Source organism: Neodiprion pinetum, chromosome 6 (genome assembly GCF_021155775.2).
Source record: "Neodiprion pinetum isolate iyNeoPine1 chromosome 6, iyNeoPine1.2, whole genome shotgun sequence".
NCBI classification, from domain to species: Eukaryota; Metazoa; Arthropoda; class Insecta; order Hymenoptera; family Diprionidae; genus Neodiprion; species Neodiprion pinetum.
Window position 1 is genome coordinate 16,583,777 of NC_060237.1, and position 24,548 is coordinate 16,608,324.

The 24,548-nt window shown below is 35.9% G+C and overlaps 1 protein-coding gene and 1 pseudogene across 3 annotated transcripts in view; one reads left to right on the forward strand and one right to left on the reverse strand.

Annotated features, from left to right (window-relative positions):
• LOC124221350 (mitochondrial genome maintenance exonuclease 1) overlaps positions 1–24,548 on the reverse strand; it is a 52,497-nt gene that overhangs the window by 14,145 nt on the left and 13,804 nt on the right. For 2 of the 3 annotated variants that reach the window (XM_046631273.1, XM_046631274.2), the window contains exons 4-5: positions 11,099–11,231; positions 10,482–11,009 (exon numbers count right to left, since the gene is read on the reverse strand). The exons of the other annotated variant lie outside the window; for it this stretch is intronic. In XM_046631273.1, the coding sequence (XP_046487229.1) occupies positions 10,833–11,009; positions 11,099–11,231 (310 nt within the window). In that variant the 3' untranslated portion in view covers positions 10,482–10,832. Of the gene's footprint in view, positions 1–10,481; positions 11,010–11,098; positions 11,232–24,548 lie in introns of those variants that run through there. 3 annotated transcript variants of the gene reach the window in all.
• Positions 20,132–21,095, forward strand: LOC138191122 (uncharacterized; annotated as a pseudogene).

The window sequence follows — 24,548 nt, forward strand, 5'->3', positions numbered from 1 at the left end:
TTCCAGAGATTCTTGCTCTTTATCATGATTCTCCTGCAGGCGGACACTTCGCTTCAAATAAAACTTTGGGCAGAATTCGCAACTTCTACTTTTGGCCCCGTTGCCGGATGGACGTTGAAGATTGGTGTCGAAGATGTCGAATCTGCACGGCAAAGAAAGGACCTCGCGCGAAGGGACAAAGCTCTCTTCAAATTTACAACGTGGGAGCTCCATTTGAAAGGATAGCGATGGACATTCTCGGACCTCTCCCGATAACCCATTCTGTTAATAAATATGCTCTGGTTATTGCTGATTATTTTACTAAGTGGCCTGAAGTGGTTCCTCTCGCTGATCAAGAAGCCTCCACTGTAGCACAGGCATTCGTTAAAGAGTTTATTTGTAGACACAGAGTTCCTCTAGAACTTCATACTGATCAAGGCCGAAATTTTGAGTCAACCTTAATGAAAGAGGTTACTCAGATTTTAGGGGTTAGAAAAACTCGGACAACTCCTTTGCATCCGCAATCTGACGGCATGATAGAGCGGCTGAATCGAACCTTGCTACAGTATTTGTCGTCCTTTGTAGAGCAGAATCAGAGAGACTGGGACTCCTGGATCCCTTTCTTCCTCTTATCTTACAGATCTGCGATTCATGAGACGACGAAGCAGACGCCAGCCCTCATGCTTACTGGAAGAAATCTTCGACTTCCGTCAGATTTAGAGAAAGGCCCTGTTCCTGTGCAAAGACAGCATCAAACAGATGATGCCTTTTTATTACAACAACGTTTAGAAGAAATTCATCACTTTGCTAGGAATAGAATTTCTATCGCTTCAGATAAATTAAAAACTCGTTATGATATTTGAGCCAGAGATTTAAAATTTAATCCTGGAGATTCTGTTTGGCTCTTTCAACCTCGAAGACAGAAAGGACGATGTCCAAAGCTACAATGAAATTGGGAAGGCCCTTACTTAGTGGTTAACCGGATAAATGATGTTGTTTATAGAATCCGAAGATCTCCTCATTCGCGTCAGAAAGTGGTTCACTTGGATCGCCTTGCTCCATTTGAAGATCAACCTGGAACAGTCTCTCCAAGACCAGGAACGTCCTTCGAGGTTAGATCTTCAAACGAACACCTTTGACGACTGTGATCGATTTGGCCTTCTTTACAGTCGGTTATCGATTGGGAGAAGAATTTACCTTTCGGAATTCATTTGAGTAAAACTCGACCGCTTACGATCATCATTGAAGGAAATATCGGATGCGGAAAAACAACTTTCACCAAGAGGTTTTTAGCAGATCGCCAGGTCTGTACACTTTTAGAACCTCTTGAGGAATATCGAGATGTAGCTGGAATTAATCTTCTAGATTTGATGTTTCAGGACCCAGATCGTTATTGCTATTATTTTCAGCATTTCGCTCAAATGGTCATGTTAGACAGACATCTGCAGACGACTTCATTGCCTGTAAAGGTGATGGAAAGATCGATATTCAGTAGCAATTGTTTTGTAGAAGCTCGTCGAAGGTTAGGTAATTTTCGCGACTTCGAATCTCATTTATTGATGAAAAATTTTGATCTTCTCATTCGCTCGTCTGAGCTCAGAGAAGATTTGATTGTTTATTTGCGAGTTTCCCCAGAAACTTCTTTTGCTCGAGTTAGTTCCCGTTCTCGTGAGGAAGAATCGAGTATTTCTTTAGAGCTACTCAGAACTATTCGTGAGGTTCATGAAGATTGGCTAGTAAAACAAACCTTTTCTTCTTTATCGGCTCCTGTTTTAGTTATCAATGCAGAAGCTACGGCCGATCAAGTTTTTAAAGATTTTTGTACTTCCTTAACATGCGGATAGTATATAGTTAACTTATACTTGCTTTATTAAGGGATACACTTAATTAAGTAAAAGACATAAAAAATGATAAAATAGATTTTCTTTATTGAGAAAACATAAAGATTGTGAAAGGTTATGTTTTAAAAAATTCATTTTCTTGCAATCGATATTTTGCGTAGCTGGTCTCCATTTTGTAGGTTCGAGGCGTGATGACACTTAGACGAAATTGGGTTTTGGTCGGCTCGATTTTACTACGTCGAACCTAATGTTGCTTCAAGCGTTGCTCTATAAATAAGAGAGAGTGATTTTAAGATGGGTTTGCTCTTTTCATTTGGATCTTTCAAATTAGAATTAAATTATTTCTTTTGATTAATAAATTTTTCAAAGAGTTTACATTTATTATCGTTGAGAAGGAGTCAGATTTCAGCGCGGCTCCAAGGACCGTTGCCGTGTCGATCAGTGTCGAGTCCTGGTCAAGCCCTTCTTCGGGCTCGCGGTTGGCTGCCGCTCTTCGCACGAGGCGTGCTGGTCGGAAGAATTGTCTGGCACTTTGTCGACAAAGTGCCAAGCAACGGTGAAGTTTGGGGGAGTCTTGGGAATTTATTTAGGAAAATATGGGAAAACGCCCCGGCCGGCGTCCGTGCCGGCCGGAGAACAACAACGATCTGATGTTTTCAATATAAGAAGTTGTTTGTTTTAAAATGATCTTTTGTTTTCCTAAAAGTTTTGTTTCCTTCTAGAAATTTCTTCTTCGGAATCGAGTTATGTATCGGATAGGCTTTGGTTTATTAATGTGAAAAAAGCCACGATTATTTTTCGAGGTCGATGAGCGATTGCTTGATTTTCACATTTTATTAACCTTAAGTGTCAGTTTTTGTGAGTACTTTTCAGGTTACTTGACACAGCCTTTTCCCATCCAATCTTTTCCCGATTCCTGAAGATGACTGGTGGTCTTATTTTGAAGAAGGACGCAGAAATGATTCAGATAAGATCGTTTCTTTTCTTTTGAATACATATTTAATTTATTGTATTCGTGTATTCTCCCAAATTCACGTAGTGAATTTGAATTGTTATACCACCACTCACATTTGTCCTCCAAACTCTAGGGTATGCTGTTTCTGAAGAAGCCTTGGATTCAGTTACCCATTCCTTTTTCCTGTTTCCTGTGCCGGTTCTCAGAGGGAATCAGCCTTTACGTTGCGTAGGACCCAGAATTCTTCCATGTATGGTTTCCCGCCTCGTCGAACTCATCTGTGTTTGATTCACCGGACTATTTTCCCTGAAGAGGAATGAATTTTCTTTTCGACGACGATCCGGATGATTTTGATGTCTTCAAATTCATGAAGATACACAACACTAGATAACACTTACCTTTGTAAAAACAAGGCACACAAATTTTTGAAATTATTTAACGCTCAACTATCTGCTCAAGGTTTTCTGTGGTTTACCTTGAGACTGTGGGCAAATGCCAGATAGTAAAAAAGGGAGTTCTTAAATTTTTAGAGCCACAGCTCCAACTCACCTTTGAGCACTGACTGCTAGATCACTTTTATAATTGTTTTATCTTTTCCGAGTCGTGACGACTCTTTTCCTCGGGGGGGAGTAGTGTTACAAAGGGTGAAATCACCCGTTTTGCCCCCTCTTTAATGATCTAGTAGTCAGCATAGATAAAAGACGTTTATAAACCTCTTATGTCTTTCAAAAGAATAAGGTTGCTGCGTCAACCAACATTATTGCAAAAACAGTCTTGTTTCAGACTTTAAACGAGAAACACATATCTTGCATTAAAGCATTTTCACAACATTTTATTCACGCTCTTGATTTCTTTTGACTTGATAATTAAACTCGCGGATCCATATTTATTTTCCGTAACGTCAAAGTACGTTACATTATATTATTATATATCGATGTTATTGTTTTATTTTTATTTTGTATTAATTAATTAATTTATTTATTTTCGAATTCATTAATTTTGCGAGTGCGCGTGTGTGTGTGTCGAATCCTATGAAAATAGTAATCATGCGGAAAACCGCGGAATGATCAACGGGGGAGGGGGGAGCGAGGGCGTAGCGCCATGGGTTTAGGGGGGAGCGAGGGGGAGCTAGGAGAGAGCTAGGGGGGAGCGCCACGGGTCGTGAGGTAAGCGAGGGGGCGGGAGCGGCGTAGGACGAATGGCGAGCGAGGGGGGAGCTAGGGGGGAGCTGGGGGGAACGCCGCCATTGTGTGGTCCAGAACTGTCGTATATATACTACTGACAGATCTTAATTTCGTCATTTTCGCAAGTCCTTGGCGATCCGGTGCTCAGCAGGATGAAGTGCTTCCTCTTCGTTAGTTAAACCACGGAATTTTGCGACGAGCAGCGTGCAAGGTGAAGGCGGAAGAGGCTGCGGCCCGCCGATTTTCTTCCTAGTCTAGTCGATAAGCTCAAAATGGTCTAAAATAGAGATACTGCTCTTAAAATTATGTGCCATAGCTCATTGGATTCGGAATGACACCTAGACAAATGTGCTAAAAAAGTTTATCAGCACATAAGAAATTGCAAAAGTTATAAACAATTGAAAAAAAGGCATTTCATTTTTCGCCAATACCTCATAAACTATTCATATTTCTGAAATTTTAAAAAAAGGTTCTTATAGAGGAGGAAATTTTCAATAAAAAACTCCTGGCTCCCGGAACTCTATCTCCAGCATTTATAATTTTAATTTAACGCTGAAAATGGGTCTCCGCGCTTCGTTTTTAGGTCGCGCGCGCAGCGTCAAAAGAGAGTACGACACATTGATTAGTTTTTTTAAGTTATTGAATATTTTTTAAAAATTTGAAAAAATTGTGGTGTATTTTGAACACTTCAAAAAATTTATCCCCGTTGGAAATTTTACTTGAAGTTCATTTTTCAACAAGTTAAACGATTGTTAAGTAACAAAATTTTCTCGAACTTCCGTCGTCATCGTAAATGAAAAAAAATGTTTGAATAATTGTCGTAAAAATATACTTCTCGCAAAAATTAAGGGAACAACAAAATTTTCGCAATTTTTTGGTGATCTTCAACAGGCTGTATTTCAGTGAAAAATGGTCGTGCAAGAAATAAAAAAACAAAGCTTTTGAAGCTTGAAGACTCTAGTTTTTGAATTTTTTGGTTAAAAATTTTTCGAAGCACTATTAGCCATGCAATCTTTGGATAAAGCACGAAGAAAAAATTTTCAAAATTTTTCACATTTTTTCTTTCGCTCTACGGGCATGGAAAAATTTTTCCGAGCTAAACCAATGCATAGGTCGCATAGCCTGTTTATTCAGCTTCAAGATGCTTTTTTTTGAACCTCGATACGACCATTTGTCTTCGAGATATCGAATTTTGAATGCCAAAGGATCCTTTTTCACTCAACTGCCGATATCTCTGGAACTACTGGTCGCACAGCGAGCCGAAGGGCAGTTTCTTTTTCTGCAGAAAATTTCCTACAAAAATCTGTCAAGGTTGATGTCAAAAAAAATTTTTTTCCATCTGTAGCGTTAACGTGAAAAAAGAGCAAAAAAATGCCATTTTGCCTTTTTTTGGATAATTGACTGTATCTTCGTCAGTATTGGGGGGAAAGCTTAGGTTAGAAGAAAATTTTACAGCCTAATGTACCCCAAAGGTCCCCCTGAATCGGTAGATCGATCGGTTCAGCGGTTTTCCTGGACCGATTGATTAAAATTTTGAAAAAATTAAGGGAACAAGGTTTTTGTTTCTTGAAGAGTTTTCGGATAATCGACTGTATCTTCGTCAATATTAGGGGGAAAGCTTAGGTTAGAAGAAAATTTTACAGCCTAATGTACCCCAAAGGTCCCCCTAAATCGGTAGATCGATCGGTTCAGCGGTTTTCCTGGACCGATTGATTGAAATTTTGACAAAATTAAGAGAACAAGGTTCCATAAGAAACAAAAACCTTGTTCCCTTGATTTTTTAAAAATTTCAATCAATCGGTCCAGGAAAACCGCTGAACCGATCGATCTACCGATTCAGGGGGACCTTTGGGGTACATTAGGCTGTAAAATTTTCTTCTAACCTAAGCTTTCCCCCCAATACTGACGAAGATACAGTCAATTATCCAAAAAAAGGCAAAATGGCATTTTTTTGCTCTTTTTTCACGTTAACGCTACAGATGGAAAAAAATTTTTTCTGACATCAACCTTGACAGATTTTTGTAGGAAATTTTCTGCAGAAAAAGAAACTGCCCTTCGGCTCGCTGTGCGACCAGTAGTTCCAGAGATATCGGCAGTTGAGTGAAAAAGGATCCTTTGGCATTCAAAATTCGATATCTCGAAGACAAATGGTCGTATCGAGGTTTAAAAAAAAGCATCTTGAAGCTGAATAAACAGGCTATGCGACCTATGCATTGGTTTAGCTCGGAAAAATTTTTCCATGCCCGTAGAGCGAAAGAAAAAATGTGAAAAATTTTGAAAATTTTTTCTTCGTGCTTTATCCAAAGATTGCATGGCTAATAGTGCTTCGAAAAATTTTTAACCAAAAAATTCAAAAACTAGAGTCTTCAAGCTTCAAAAGCTTTGTTTTTTTATTTCTTGCACGACCATTTTTCACTGAAATACAGCCTGTTGAAAATCACCAAAAAATTGCGAAAATTTTGTTGTTCCCTTAATTTTTGCGAGAAGTTTATTTCGCTTCGTGGAACCTTTTTTATATACATACTCAACAATATCACGCCATAAAAGTTGAAGAAATATTCATACTTTGTGTTTAATAATTTTTGTACTCGAACAAAAACTGAAAAATCCAAGTAATGCTGTTGAAAAAAATTTTTTTTCTTCTAATCATAATATTATCATTTTTTTTTATCAATACAAGATATTAATTGATTTGCAAAAAAATTTTTTCCGTCATTTGTTCATAAATTTTTTACAAACAGATTGATTATTTGAATATTTTTACAAAATTTTTTTTCACAACTTTATTATATTATAAATGTTATGATTTTTGAAAAAAAAATTTTCCCCTAACAACAATTTTTATTTGTTTATAATCGTTTTATTTATATTTCTATTGTTTAAATAATTAGTTGGGAAATTATTTTTCATCTAAAAATCATAATTGACAGTCTTCTATAAAGTAACAAAAAAAAAAATTTTTTTATCAACAATTCCATTGTTTATTAACTTTTAAATTTGATACAAACAAATTTTTAACTTTGTTATATTTTTTTTCTCAAACTTCTAAAAATTAAAAAAACAACCATATGTTACGTGGGGGTGAGAGTGTATACTGAGCGGTGGTAGTTAATGATTAATTGAATAATCAAGCTCCCACGTAACGACAATGAAGAAAAATTAAAACTAAGAAAAGACCTACCTTTCGATAAGCCGGTAATTTTTAGGATCGTGTTGCTATAGTCCTGTACAGGTCTGTGAGGTTTGTTTAAATTGTTGAGGCAATTTTATAATAATGAAAATGGGAAAAAGGTCGTTCAAAATAAATGGTTTAATATGATTTGACTGGTATAAGATAAAGTATATTCTGTACGATTTGGTGATTGAAATGTCTGATAACACTGAATTGTGATAATGACGTAAAAGCGAAAGTAACTATTTATAAAGTGTTTAAGTTTATATAATGATCCACGCTGACGGACGAATTTATATTCAAATGCAGAGAAGCTGCAGAATCACTAAATTTGACCGTTTGCGGGTTTTGGCAAATTATGTGTTATTCTGTTTTAAAGGATATTATTATTTGGTACCAGGAACATCTACTCTGAACGATGGTTATAACTAGCTGGTCGTGATTATTGTATTGTATCTCTCTTTTTAGATAATCTTAAATAAATTATATTTCCTGTTGTTAGTTCTTGTTTGTTAAATCTTGGAAACAATAAGTATGATTTAATTGGGGGTAGTGAAGCTAGCCACTAATTCTAGACTTGCTTTTAAATGAATATTACAGAAGTAAATTTTGATCATAAAGGTGAAGCAAGAATTCGCTCAATGTCGAAGATTAACACTCGAATTGACTTATCTTTAGGTGAATCAGTCGACGAGATTGAGAGCCGTCGGATCGTGTCGGTCCGCGTCAGTAGAATTCTGGACCAGGGCCTCACCTCAAGTTCGGAAGAGTTGATGAATCGAACGATGTTGAACGTCAGGCACTTAGTCTTTGTGGTTTTAGAATGAGACTTTACTACCGAAAGCTATGGTTCGAAGCGTCAATTGTTGATTTTGATATATGTTAAAAATGATTCCAAAGATTACTTATTAAAAATGATAATATAGTTATTATTATAAGCACTTAAAATTACCTGATTTGGTTGAATCAGGGCCGAACTCAATTTAATTACGGAAAATGGAATGGCATAAAAATGTCTATTCTCGAAATGATGAGATTTAATAAAGCACAGAAAAGATGAAAACGTAGAAGAAAGTGAGTCTTTTGCAGCTAACAGAATAACTGAATGCTCGAATTTGACGAATTAGCGCGAGACTTTAGGCCGGTCACAACTAAGATTTTCCGCACACTACTACAGCTCAAGAAGGGCTAATACGGGTTGACGTCCACGCACATCGCGACTTGACAGACGAAAGACGCGGCTTCTTGGGCCTGAGGGTCCAAGGAGCTGCAGTTGTAATTAGTTACAACGGTAATTAGCCAATGAGTTTCGAGGGCGACCTCCTGGTGCCCAAATCCACATGGTCACCGTTACTTCACGCTCTTCGACGGTGTTCCGACGATTCTCAATCTCGTCGGTAACACATTGAAAATATGAACAAGAGATATTTACATACAATGTTCACACGTTCATTCATACATCCTAATAAGTAATCTATTTTAATTTGGTGGTTCCAAAGGTAGTGGTTTATCCTAGTTATTGGTTATAGTTTTAACTTAAAAAGAGGGATATTTCCAGGCTGAGCGCTACTGATGCTATTTCAGCAGTCTCCTATCTCAGCTCTTGGTACCAGATATAAGAAACAATTTTGAACCTTATACTAGGGATCATTGTTGGTCTCTACGTGACTTTTGCCAAGAGGGGTGGAACTCGCCGTTATTAGAATATGAGATTTTGATGAAATAATATCTGTGCATTGAAGAAATTAAAGAAATGAAATGAAATGGAATTTTGAAAAAGGTACGCCAAGGCGGTACGTCGGGGCGTAACACATATATAACAAAGTATAGAAAAAAATTTTGTTCAATTTTTTATTGTAATTGTGAAAAACAAGTGCTATAAAAGTTGCAGCGGCTGCTTCATTTGTCTACTGAAAAACTAATATAACTTTTAAACTATCACAGATACGAAAATGAACATCTCGGTCGATTTTATAAAGAATTATATATCTTATTATAATATATATAAAGAATTAAATATCTTTTAAGTAAGTTATCAAAAAAATTTGTAGTTTTTGTTAATCTGTTGTTATGCGCATTTGTTTATAAAAACTGATGTTTTTTTCGATGTTTTTGGAACTTTTATGATTTCTCACTTTTCAAATAATGCAGATACGGTTATAGACCTTCAAGGCAATTCTGTTGAATAATAAAATATATTAACGTTGCAGTTGTTTATTTATAAATAATGTCATTTTTCAATGAATTTATGCTGTTTTCCTTCTCTTTAAAAATCTTTTTTTAAAATTTCAGAAATATGAATGGTCTATGAGATAACGGCGAAAAACGAAATGCCTTTTTTTTCATCTTTAATTGTTTATAACTTTCGCAATTTTTTATGTGCTGATAAACTTTTTTAGCACATTTGTCTAGGCGTCATTCCGAATCCAATGAGCTATCGCACATAATTTTAAGAGCAGTATCTCTATTTTAGACCATTTTAAGCTTATCGACTAGACTATCCGCCTTGGACTCCCTCGCTGCGGGAATTTGTGCTGGCTCCCCCTTCGCAGCCTCGGCATCGTTTTTTCCAAATTAGCGCCATTTCGCTACTCTGTAATTTCTTCGAAATGATCACCAACTCCTCCTTTGATGCCCTCGAAACTCGAAGAACATTAAGAAACAAAAAACCTTAAATAAATCTTATTCGATATCGCGTAAATTATCCCTTCACGGAATTTCGGATGCGTGACTCCCGTTTTGGATCTCTTTCCGTTGTTACGTCCGTGAGTACAGTTACTCCTGAGCGGTAAGAGTAAACTGGTTGGCTTCGCTTTTAAGTTCCAGAACAACCGGAAATCAGGATGAGGATTGAATAACGTAGGGTTTGTTTGAGATATTACTTATATATTTATTTCGAGGAAGCTCAGATGGCGGTAAAAACGAAGTGTGCTGTATGAAGCTGTGTAAGAAGTCTAGATGTGACGTTGTTGAGAGTTAGAATAGGAGTGTTCCTCGAGACGTGAAACGTACGGGTGCAGAAAAGGTGTGACAATGCTAGGAGTAGGGAATGGAATTTGATGAGTAAGCGCGATAGTGAATAGCGTGAGACTACGTAGAGATAAGAGGACAGGACAGAGACCATGAGATTAATGTAAGAACTGTGGTAGAGTTAGCGAGTAGGAAAAATAGAGAGAAGTGATATGCTGGACGTAACACCGTAATTTATCGTACTCAATTTCATGAAAATAATAATTTTTGGTTCTGTCTAAGGCTCAACAACCTACTTGTAACGCACATTCGAAATGCTACGTTACAGTACATAGAAAACAATGGCAGCTACCTATTCAGAAACAAATAAAACATTCTCACTCGATAACTTTACATTTATTTCCGAAATCCCAACCATTTCCTGTAGTTTCGTCAATGACATTTCCATCAGTGTTATTGCAAGAATACTTCAAAGAACCTGACGGGAAGTTGTCATTATTTTCGGATACTAATGTTGAAAGGTTAAACAGTCGGTGACAATTGATATCAGTAGTTTAAAACAAAAGAGAGAGACTTCTTGGAAATAACTGGAAAAGTAGAGAAATGGAATTTATATGCAGACATATTATTTCTGTTAATAAAAAAAATATCCAAGAAAAAAATAGTAACACTTCATGCTAAAGAAAGAAAATTGTGTAATTGTACACGAGTTTTCCGTCATCTTATAGTTTTCACTGGTCTTCAGGCACAAGTAAGTGCTGTTTGGCTTTTAAATCTTCTACTACGTAGTACTGCTGTAGTCGTCTTAGCCACTGTTTCCAATACATATTCAATATCTGAGAATTCATCTCATATACTGAAGCTGGTTCACCACTTGTGTACCCTATAACAATTAGACCATTCTGGACCTGTAAAAATTCACAATTATTTCCCAAGCGGGATTCAAAAAGTTTTGTCCGTATTTAAATAGCCTACTATTGGTTGCGTAACTATTCACCTGAAATTTATAGTTTTCGTCAGAGTTTAGTGCTCCGATATACGAAGCTGCTTGAATTGGTGCATCGAAAGTGCTACGTATCGTATTCTTCAATCTGTCCGACTTTTTCCACTCTATAACGCACAAATTACCTCTGAAATCAACATTTAAGAATTTTCAGAAATGTATAATCTTCAATAACTCGACGATACAGTTATGTGAAAATTGTTCGTGATGGTGTAATATGTTTCTAATATTTGGCAGTGACACTGTCGTAGATTTTCTTTTTTATATTTTGATTGGTTTAAAAGGTCGAATCAAAAAATTTGTACAGGTATGAGAAAATCTTAATTATTAGGGCTGGCATTCTAAATCGACGTTTTTCCACAACCGAAATTTCGACTAGAATCGATTTTCGAGTATCGGTTTAAAGGTTGAAAACCGCTGAGTCAAAATCAATTTTGACAGAAAAGTCAAATAGTTCGATTTCCGGATTTTCGAATTTTCCATTTTTGGAAATTCCAGTTTCCAGTATCAGTTTCGCTCCGAGTTTACTGTCAGTCGTTTAGTCTACGTATCGATTAGCGAATATGCCGAGTATCGTGAGGGAATAGTTCGAAAAAACTGATGATGGGATAGAAGTAGTCTGTTTATTATGTAATAAACATATGAAATATAAAAGTTCCACATCTTCATGTGACTGCATTTTGAAAACGTTCACGGTCTTATATTGAAGCGAAGGTAAGCGGAGTGTAAATAGGAGCAGAGTATATAGTGACAAATTATTTTTAATTAAATTAGCCATTTAATCACACATTATTCCTGCAATGGTGATTAAACTTACTTCAATTTCACATTCTTCTTATAATACACGATGTTTCAGAATTCGTGACAAATATTTTACACACTCAATCCTTATCAAAATTGGGCTTAAAAGTTCTTCAGCCATATTCTTTAGTGTTAGTTTTAATTTATTTCTTCTTAATAAGAACCTCTTACCAAACAATTTATCTAGTTTCGAGTAACTTTACAAAGGAATATTTCTTGGTGAAATTGACCAATAATTTAAGAAAATTCAAAATCTGAAACAAATAAGTCAAAAAAATGGCTAAGGAACTTTTGATCCTAATTTCAACTACGATTCATCCCCGTATAGAATTCGTCGTAAATTCTGAAACACCTTGTATAGTACCTTGTATACATGCCTCGATGCTTTACTGCCGTAAGAGAAGTTCTTTAATAAATTACTATTTTAGCGTTTAATTGTTTAGTCATTCTGAAATGAATTTGAAACGTCCTCCAAGTCTACTCCTAACAATCAGACTCGGCATGAAGGCCTCAACTCATCGTCAGTACCTTCCGTTTCTGAGTCGGACTCGAGGATCGTGACTGATTTGGTTTTATGGAGTATTCTATAAAATGGGTGTACGCGTGGTGAAGAGATACGAGTGAAATCCGAGATTAGAGGAACTTCTCTACGTGCAAGAAGTTACAAGAACAAGTATTTTTTTAAATCAAGCCGTGCTTTGATTATATTTCGAAATATAGGCCGATAGTTGAAATTGTCAATAGCAAAAATTCTGATTAAACTGGATAAGGATAGTTTTTATTTAATGTAACAACAGAAAGAGACTACTAAATTTTGAATGATTCCGTCTATCCGTTGGCGAAATTACCTGATTCGTTGAAAACCGATATTGAAAAACCGATGTTCTGCTGGAAATCTACCTTTTGGGTGATACTTTCTTTGTTACCAAGGTGATGAAGGTTGCCTGACAGAGCAACTGGATAAGCAGACATGCTTAAAATAATGTACATAACACATAAATTAATCAGTATCGAAAACCGAAAATCGAACTATTCGGTTTTCGATAAAAAAACCAATTTCGATTTAGCGATTTTTGACTTTCAAACCGATATTCGGAAATTGATTAAATATTCGGCCTTTCGAAAATCGATTGTTACCAGCACCAGTAATTACCGAGCGGGAAGTACTAAAAAAATGAATTAGATTAAAGGGCCTAGCCGGGGTTACATAGGAAATATGCCCCTGAACCGATGTGGATTTACTATACGCCACATTTTAGAGCTACCTCAAAAACCTGGTTCGCGCAAGTTTAAAACCTTTATCTATATTAGTACGCTGGAAACTCGGAATAACGTGGATTTCCGTTTTTTCACGATTACTATGCTATTTTTACTGTAAAAAATATGAAAAAAATTGGAGATCTGGCGGATATCGATGTACATACTTGAGAATTATTTCGAATATTTTCGGACCAAATTCGAGCTGTGAAAAATCTTTTGAGGTTTAAATTTTCGAGCTCTTATTAAGTTTGAAGAGTGACTAGCTTCTTTTTTTTACAGTATGTTCATTGCGTTATTTTTGATTTTATGTAATTTTTTCAGATTTTTCTGAAAGGTGCGCCATTGTTAAAAAAATCAAAAACCAATTTTTCAATGGTTTTTTGGGAGAAAAGCAACTCAATGTCAACTCAATCATCGGGGGGGACACATTCCCGTGATCTAATGATTCTTTGGAAAATTATAAGGCCTGCAGAGGTATTAAGTAGAATTTTCGAAACCGAGCAAGTCAATCCTGCTATCAATGATGATAGTGATGAAGACTGAATACATTATATTGTACACATTTTTTACATTATGTAATTTCAAATCTGTTTAATATACTTCTCAAACAGATGAAAAATTATTAAAGCTAAAACATTATAAAACCAAAAATAAATTTGTTCGTTCATTTAGTAAATAAGGGAATATTTTTAACTATGTCAAAGAATTATTAGATCACGGAAATGTGTCCCCCAGATGATTGAGTTGACATTGAGTTGCTTTTCTCCCAAAAAACCATTGAAAAATTGGTTTTTGATTTTTTTAACAATGGCGCACCTTTCAGAAAAATCTGAAAAAATTACATAAAATCAAAAATAACGCAATGAACATACTGTAAAAAAAAGAAGCTAGTCACTCTTCAAACTTAATAAGAGCTCGAAAATTTAAACCTCAAAAGATTTTTCACAGCTCGAATTTGGTCCGAAAATATTCGAAATAATTCTCAAGTATGTACATCGATATCCGCCAGATCTCCAATTTTTTTCATATTTTTTGCAGTAAAAATGGCGTAGTAATCGCGAAAAAACGGAAATCCACGTTATTCTGAGTTTCCAGCGTACTAATATAGATAAAGGTTTTAAACTTGCGCGAACCAGGTTTTTGAGGTGGCTCTAAAATGTGGCGTATAGTGAATCCACATCGGTTCAGGGGAATATTTCATGTGCAACCCCGGCTAGGCCCTTTGTTTGGTACTTAATTTTTACTGCCGATGCGAAAATGTTTACAATATTGAATATCAATGATAAAATATTATTCCAAAAAAATTCAAATGCCACAGTTGGTTTAATGAAAATAATTTAATAAGCAAAATATGAACAAATGTTTTGGTATCACTTTTGTTAGTCGTATTCTACAATCTGAGTTTAGTTGATACAAATTGGGTAATTCTTTCCTTAATCTTGTAATTTAAATTTTGACAAACATATTGATTATATTGTTTCAAAAATTACAAAACAAATGAACTGTATTAAACGTTTTTCCAAAGGTTTTAGTGATGTACAAACTTTTATAACACATTGTTATTCATTTATGTAAAGAATGTTGACTTACTGTTCTACTGTTTGGAAACCTCATACATATACAAATATTTACAAACTAGAAAATTTAACTCACTTTTTTTTGCATTTTATAACTTTTAAGACCAGCAATCCAAGGCATTTTACTGATCACGATTGCTTCAATATTTCTTCAATTCTTCTAATACCTTCAGTTTGTTTAGCAATGCATAGAATTGATCTATTTCTAATTTTGACTTAAAAAATTATTAACAATGTAACAATTGACTATTTACTTCAATATTTCTTCAATTCATTTGATACCCTCAGTTTGTTTAGCAATGCATAGAATTAATTTATTTCTAATTTTTACTTATAAAATTATTAACAATGTAACAATTGACTATCCCGAATTGCTATCTAGGTTTTGTTTTTTGCTGCAAGAAAAACTGTACGGCACAATAATTATTATTTCTACATAACTTGAACAGCAAATGTTACTCTATAATTGACACTATATCATCATTATGCAACGAGAATGAAAATTGGTTTCAGCCTTACAACACTAGTTTTCGCACTATAAGAAACCTCTAGAGCTTTATTTAAGTATGTATGAATAGTTATTTCTTTTGTAAATTACACTACACCACTGTGCCGTATAATGCGTTATATACCGAAAAAATAATGCGTGTGGAGTTGGCCCAGCACTTTTGGAAAATAATGATTATAAAAATTGTGCTGACTTGTGCTAAAGGTGTGCTAACTTGTGCCGTCAATCCGCTTTTCCTAACTTCAAAGGATTCCCAAAAAATCACAAAAATCTGATAAGCCCAGCACTTTTGAGATAAAAAAAAAAAAATTGTGCCGGGTTGTGCTACATTTGTGCTAACTTGTGCCGTAGTTCATTTTTTCGAAAAGTCCATTATTCACACGGAAAGAAAAAAAAAAATTAGGTTGAGAGAAATGGTGCTGGGTTGTACCGCATTTGTGCCAACTTGTGCCGTGCTCTAGTTGCCAAACATTCAAGAAAAGTTGAGAAAGTCCAGAAAAATCATCGAGAAAATTGAAAAATTTACACACGGCTCGGATCTGTCGAGATTTTTGAATTTTTTCGATCGTGCTAGATTGTGCCATGTTTGTGTCAACTCGTGCCGTGCTCTATTTTCCCAAACATTCGAGAAAAGTTGAGAAAATCCAGAAAAATCATCGAGAAAATTGAAAAATTGACACACGGCTCGGATCTTTCGAGATTTTTGAATTTTTTCGATTGTGCTAGATTGTGCTAATGTTTGAGCTAACTTGTGCCGTGCTCCATTTTTCAAAGAATTCTAAAAAAATTCGAAGATGTTCGTTGTTGTACAGAATGGATTTTGCAATGATATACTGGAAATTGCTAGAACCTTTGAACGGCGGGGATCCGCTTGATGCCCCTGACAAAAAATTTTGATTTAATTTCTAAAACGAAAATTTAGTCAACCAGGTTTTCCTAGATTTTTCATTACTATTCATTTTCTTTACCGCCCAACCAGTTAGTCGATTTTGATTGAAAATAATTTTTCGCTGTCAAAACACAAGCTATAATCCTTTATAATTTAAAATTTTTCCGTCCAGCTGTTCTCCAAAACACTAAGCCTAATTGTATTTATGACAAACCGACAGACAAAGACATAGACAGACAGACAGACCAACGTATGTAACTATGTTCAGAATCATGTGTGATGTCAGCTAAAGGGTCCAAAAATCGAAAATTCATGAACTGGAGAAAGTAGTTTTCGACATGAAACCAATACTTTTCTATCGCCTGCGTGATGAAAAGTAGGTATAAGAAAAAAGAAATTGTGATTTGTCCTCTCCTGGAAATGTTGAATCAACTCGGTTTGTCAAACTCGGGTAGATTGCTGTATGTATGCGATCCGATTCTCCGAAAATTTGAGGACGAAGGCATTTTGCGAATGGCTGGCTGAAGTGGCAGAATATCTCCATTACATGGCTTGCTTCACCGTGGAAACCATGGGTGCTATATTTATCATCGCAATTCGTTGTCTTTTAATTTGAACGTTCTCTTCTAGCGGAAAAAAATCATCTTTCAATTTTTTTGACACAATTAACACTTTTTTCTTCTTCCAAAGAAAAGATTTTTTTCCGGCGAGTCCAAAACAGTAACATTAGGTAGGTTTCTCAATTATAGGATAGCAAAAAAATTCAGTTCATTTTTTTTGTGTATTAACTTCGAATTTATAGCATAATTCAAAACGGCTATGCGGTGTTCAAAAGTACCACAAAAAAGCGCTGTCTTTTCCGTCTTGTTTTTTTTTTGTATTTTTTTTTATTTTTTTTTCGTTTTTTTTTTTGTTAATTATTTTTGGGGATTTTTGGGAATTTTTTTTTTTGTATTTTTTTTTTTTTCATTTCGACAAAGTTTTTACTGACCCGTTGTATTTCAATTTGTCTCATGTTATCTCTGGAGATGCTGTCTAATGATATGCCGATACATGATATTATACACATGAGACAATCTGCCACATTATAAAATCCCGAGGCTTTTTTATACAACCATTAGTGTATACGAATATTTAATACTTGTTGCTTATTTAGGATTGCACAACTTGTTTGTTAAAAATATTTTAAATATCACTATATCGCTTTGACACGAATAACCTAATGTAAGTAGTAAAATAGTACCTACCAGTAATAATAATAATTATTTATTCGGAATTTCGGTTGCTTCATTTTACGTATTTATTATTGAAAAAAAATCCAAGTGTAATACCGGTAATTATTCGTAGCGGAGATTACTTGTCAACAGAATGAGATATAAAAACTAAAAATCGAAATATGAATAGAAAAATATTGGTCACGTATCGCCTGCCGTATACTACAACCATGGCCATATAAAAGGAAATATGAAAAGTTTTAGATTTAATTTCCACTTGCATGAAAATTTATTGACACTTCCTACTCATTTTTTCCATCGGTCAGAGATCACATTTCATGTGCACTCCTCAACTCTTTACAATGCTCAACTGACCGATCAGTTATCGTTCTTATTTTCGAACATGACCATCTACGCTGCTACGCAACTACGCTGAAGTACTGTCTGTAAAATCTTTAAAGGCCGCCAAAGAAATGTATGAGCACGAGTTGCATTAGGCTGAAGTGTAAACAATTAGGAATGGGTCAACTGGAAATGACTCAGATTTTGACGCAATTTTACGTTTTGTATCGTCAAATTCAAGCCATTTCGTTCCCTGAAATGAATATCCTACGTAATGCCCGGATCTTCTACCCTGTCCTCCATAACGTACAACCACTCCGGCTAGCAGAAATGACTTCCCCTTCAGTTGTATACATTTTTGAAAGTCAGCAAGGTTGCATTTCTTTTTTAGACCAAGCTCGGTGGGATCACATTCCACTACAATTTGCGATCCGTACGTCAAAATTATTTCTTTCTCCTCGTTACAGCACACTGATTTGTGATTCGGCATACCGTTTACCATCGCATCGCCCAGCCTGCACAAACCATGATTCAGATTATATCCACATTTAAAGGCACAATAATAGATTTCCTTATTGTTTTGTTAGAACAAATGTGGCATATTTTTATTTCCGTGTAGCTGGGATCATCTACTAACATGTACTGCGCTACGTTACCAATGCTTGAATAACAATCAACAGTTAACACGTTTTCTTTAAGCGTATCTTCAAATTGTTGCACTTTACTCAGTTGCAGAGCTCTTTCTTGGTAAATTTTGGCACTGGAACCATCTTTCAGAAAATTTCGTAAAAAACGCATGAACTCGGATTTGGATTTTGATATTTCTGTGTGAAACGTTTCGTTTACGCATGCTCCAGCCAGTATAGATTTTATGCTGTCAAAGCAGCAAGTATTTTTGACAATAAGTCTATTTTCTTTCTGCTTTATCGACGAGCAGATATTGCCGTTTTCCAGATTAGCCAGGCCAAGACGACTTCTCTTTGAAAAGCTGGTTAGTTCGAATTCTGGACATGCATCTAGGTACGTTTTTCGCTTTACCCCACGTGATTGATTTTTATCCTTCCAGTTGTGTTCGATATTCAATTCATGGTTTTCATCAACGAGGAGAGAAGAGTCATGGCTTATTTTTTGTCCGATTGTGGCCGCGTTCATGTCAAGAGTTGTGCTGGTGTATGATGTGCAGTTGTCATTCGTATCTGCTGTAGTCTCCGCCGACACCTTATTCACCAGCTCTTTGTAGTCATCAAGGGAAATTCGGTCTTCTCACATTTTTTGTGAGTGTGACCAGTGGATAGAGAACATATAAGATTCTCAGTTGAATTTTTTTTGCAAAAAAAAATATTGATTTTTTGCAAAATTATAGCTATTGTAAAATTCGCACGCATGAACTATTATTCAAATGCGCCGGAAAAGGCCGATCTTTCCCGAGCCTAATAGTGACGTCACGATGTTGTTCCCGAACGTGCTGAATAGCCATAAAGCACGGAAATTATACGTGAAAACTGTTTGTCGTAATATTTTAACGCAAATAAACTGATATGGCGTGTACTACGAGTTACCGATGGTGTTATGTGCCCTTGTGTAAAAATACTACAAAAAGTGCACCAAGTAAAATATTCGTCGTAGTTCCATGAGACGAAAAAAGGCGAGAGGTATGGTTCGCGATGGCACGTCGTCCTGATAAACCAACAAATTCAAATTATTTTTGCTGTCAAGATCATTTCAATGTAATTTTTCAAATTTCAATTTAATTTTTCAAATCTCATTCTCGCGAGCAGTTTCGATACACCTAACCTATAAATTGTTTTTCAGTTAAAAGAGGACATGGAAAATTATGTTTGCTTTGCTTCAATGGGTGGCCCTATAAAAATGAAAAAAAATGCTGTGCCACATATTTTCGATTGCCAGTCAGGTCGTAAAAGATGTTTTCATCCTCGCCCGACATCTGAGAAAAGGAGACGTAAAGCAGATGTAACCGATCTTCTTGCCACGCCAAGTTCTTCGTCGTTCGCTGAAGCTGCCAGTAAAGAAAATGTTTCCCTCAATATCAAGACAGCAACGGAGGTAAATCCGTAACTAATACTTTCAATGTTGGCATTGCAGTAACTATACTATTGAAATGTATACTTTTTTCATACATTCAGGAACCTTTCCACTTAGATATCGATGATGCTCGTATCGCTCCGGAACTTCTTATACAACCTCTGGTATCAGAGGCTAAAATTAAGAGCAAACCTGCTGAGAAAACCTTTCAAAATAAAGGGGTGCAAGTTAATATGCCACGTTCATACAATTTTCGCAGTAAATACATGTCATGCAATATAAAAGCCAGTACTACGGATGCAATATGTTCACCACAGAAGATTAACACACGAGATGCTAAGAATTCACCGATAAAAGCTTCTGGTCAAATCAAAATATCTACGGAGATACCGTTTCGACTATGGTATCTTCATTCGCTCGCGGGACATCAAGCGATTGGGAGCCACTTTCCGCAGAAGAGAAAGAGATCGATTCAAATCAACGACAAGAATTGAAAGCTACAGCTTCATTACTCACAAATTATTTCATAAGTACTGATCCAAAAAATTACATTGGTGTTTCAAGAGAATGGAATTGGATTATAGATCTTCTGCATATTCACACAAAAATTCGCGCTGATGATATAAAATTAACTTTAATGAAGATTAAGTTGGACGACACGTTTAAAAGATTGGGCGAACAATTTGGGATGTCAACAAGTCAAGCAAGTAAAGTATTTAATAGTTGTGTCCCAAAATTAGCTCACATGCTGAAACCTTTGATATATTTTCTTTCGAAAAATAGTATTAAAAAAGCTCTACCGATTCTTTTTCGCGCTAATTACTGCCACGTCCAATCCATAATCGACTGTTTCGAAATACAAATCGGATAACCATCAAATAGCGTTCATCAAGCATTAACCTGGTCGGAATATAAGAAATGCAACACATTGAAATATTTAATATCATCCACACCTGATGGATTTATCAACTATATATCCGCAGGATATGGCGGAAGAATAAGCGATACACTTATCACAGAAATATGTGGTTTTTTAGAAGTATTACCAGAAAAATGTGGGGTAATGGCTGATCGTGGATTCAAACAGATTCAAGTTCTTCTGAACAAAAAAAAGTGTACACTTATTCGTCCCCCAAGTGTATCGTCTAATGTGAAGCTGACAAAAACAGAAGTATTGGAAACGAAACGTATTGCAAGCTTGCGTATACATATTGAACGAGTTATTCGGCGATTGAGGGAATATAAAATGCTCATACCCCATGCTTGTCTTCCGCACAGTTATACGTCTGTAATCGATTATGTCATAATAATCGCTGCAGCACTCATAAATATACAGCCGCCAATAATAAAAACGTGAATAGAATTCAAATGCGTAAAAAAGTCTTTCATGTAGTTGATAATATTTATTGTTTAATCGGAACATATTGTGAACAAATCGATGTAGACGGAATATTATAAGAAAAGTGAAATATAATAACTTTCTTAATTACATAAGTTTTTGAACATTTTTGAGAAAATATAATCTTTCCAAAATTTTGTTGCCTTATCGATTATCTCATTAATATATTCTTCATCGAACGTTTCCCAAAGAAGAGTAATGTTCTTCATATTTTCAAAACTTGGATCTGCCACACAAAAAATGCCTTTATGTTTACCGGTCGCAAACATTTGTAAATGCATTTGGGCTTTGCATTTGTCATTCATTTTGCCTTGGGGTAAAAACTTGTCAAACGTTTTTACTGTTGATGGGCATTTCACTTCCACAATGAAGTCGTCACATATGGCATCAGGTGAAGCGCCTAACATTGGGAATGATGGCACCAACTGCAGACAGCAATTTCGAAAAATAATCCTGTTTTTTCGGAAGGTTCTTGTAACACCGCTGATTCTAATAGTCTTCCTCGCTGCATTTGTTCTGTATCGAATAATTTTGCTGCTCCAGTCACTTGTTGGATAAATGAACCATCTTCTATTCTGCAACCAGTCGCTTCGTATATCTTTGATGCTGTAACTCTCCCGTACCGAAGTTCATGCCAAAGAAGTGTATCACTCTGAGCACGAGTAAATTTTTCGGCGACGTCACACAAATCATGTGACATCTCTGTTGTTGGGAATGCAATAAAATCATCAACCAACTCTCCATCGTTCTAGATAAATTTCATAAGAAGTTGATGAATCGACAGTGACACAATTTTGCAATTTTTTAGTTCGAAGTTATGCCTTGTAAGCTGACTGTCCACCTGTTTCTCTTCCGCCTCTTTAACGAGAGCTTGGAAAAACGTCGTATTCTCTGGCATTGGTCTAAAAACAGATGAAGTTTCTGTCATTTCGGAACACGCGATGAATTTTTTCGCCGTGCCTACGGATGCTAAAGCGGATCGACGCCAGTAGCATTCAATTTCTGTGACTGATGGGTGTTCTGAACGACGATAAATCCACATCAAAAATGCAGTAGCATGTTTGCAACCACCTGTAAAAAAATACGATACAATTAATATACATATTATCAACAAATATATATAAATAAATCGTGAATCTGAATATGATCGTACCATTTGGTTTACTGCACAATTAACTATCAATATTGAGGTTTATGATATTGACGCAGCGATAGCACTTTTCATCAAGAAGTTGATTGTTACAGTGCTTTGAAGCAACAAAATAATCATAAATCTTAATATTGATAACATTTCATTCGCTGCGCACTTGTGGGTTATTTTTTTCCATTAATGGATTTTTGCACATATATCAGGAACTTCTGATTATTTGTATTTAGATACATTATCTTACTTACCACTGGCTGCTGCGCAATCGTGACATTCCATATTCATAATTTTTTCTTCCTCTTCGTTCACAGTTAGCGTAACAGAATACCCTTGGTTTCTCACTCGGTGCTCAGTACACACTCTGCATTTTACTTTACAAATATGTCGATCCCTTTGGGGACAGACATAACCTATAGCTTGATCGCCATACTTTTCTCGGCTTGACCGAATAGAATCGTTGAATATTAAGTTTTTTCGTTCAACAGAGTTTTTTCCTATGAGATACAACTAAAATTATGAAGCTTTGCATGAATAATGGTTACTTACATTGCAGCCTTTGCGTGGCGAATTTCGGCAGCATTGAATTGATCACCGTTCCTGATATATTCACACACCATAAACATATCAACTTTCGGTAAATTCTAAGAATCGGCTTTCACGAAACCAGATTCGAGACGATTTGCCATTTTCTACGATTATGAGCCAAGAAAATAATAAATTGTGTTCTGATTGACACCTCGAACGTGTAAAGACTTGGTGAATATGAGCCCGCGAAGTCGGCAACAACATCGTGACCTCAAACCAATGGCGTGGCGTTTTGACATCACGTGATAAAATTTAAACTTGAGTGATTTTTAATGTATTATTATTTAATATAATAATAATTATTTTAACGTAAAAATATTATCAATGGCATTTACTAATGATATACTATGGAAAAAAAAACATTTAACCATTTCTAAAATTTATGAGAAGACCGAATTGGAGTTGAACTCGTCGCAGATTCTCTTATACTCTGGATGGAGCTAGATGCATCCTTCTTCGGGCAGTCATCTTGAATTGCCCAATCCTGAAATGCAACAGCTAGCTTTGCTCGACCGTCGAACAACAACAAATGCGTAGCGACATACTTGTCCACCTCATCGGTCGAGATTCGTTACGCAACATAATGTGCTTCACATCGTTCATTTCGGATTCCACAGGTGCTGAGCTCAGATTTATTTTACCGTATCCAAAAACTCCTATCATTACGCCTGTATACAATGGGAAGTAGTATAGTAGAGTCTTTAATTTTTTGCATATTTCTGGGACGTAATATGGGTTTAGCTGATCTCCTGTGCTTGACAATGCTACCGTATTGCGACATTCATATATTAAACCATGAGCCCAGGTCACAACGTTACAATCGTCTAATGTTGTTTCACACTCGTCAATACAATCGTCGTTGTCGGGAAGTTCTTTGGGGATTTCTGAATCATCGAGACCTTTGATCTTCCCGGTAATCATACAGCGGGCACATTCAGCTGGCACCTCCTGTCGTAGGCTATCTTTTCCTACGTCTTCGCTAAGGTACAGAATGACAATACTTGTCGCCAATTCCACGAATCGAGCGAAGATTGTTTGTTTGGTGAGCAATGCTAGGGCAAAAGGATAAAACTTTTTAACTTTCGGGTTTTTCAGTGTTGAAAAAAATTTCCACCGCGACAAGAAATGTATGTAATGGCATATATCCAACCGTATGAAACATTTAGGGACCTTCATTCCAGATTTATTTGAAAGTAAAGCATAGCACGTCGACAAGTAAGTCTTGAGACTTGAGCTTTGACCAAATGCCTTTGCAATGGCATTGAGCAAAGCTGTATCGAAGTCGCATACTACTGTTGATGAAAGAGGGAATCCGGATTTCTATTTTTCACCAATTCTCAAAAATTCAAAAAGCCAATACTGAATGACATTTACATTTTGGGCGGCGCTCAACATTTGAAAGGCTGGCACCTTATACGTCCTAGTATCGACCAGTGCCTGGTAAAGATAAATGTGTGGACTTTGTTCTCCACTTGGTAATAGTAATTTCTTCACCAATGAACCGGTGGCATCGATGTACACAACATCATGGTTATCTATATACACCGCCATTTGTGTGGGGGTCCAATAGTGGACAAAGAATGGATCGTAACCTATAGCATGTATAGCCCCACATAGTCAATGTATTTCATGTTAGTCAAACATGTGATTGCCCACGCGCCTTTTACTTTTAAAAATTT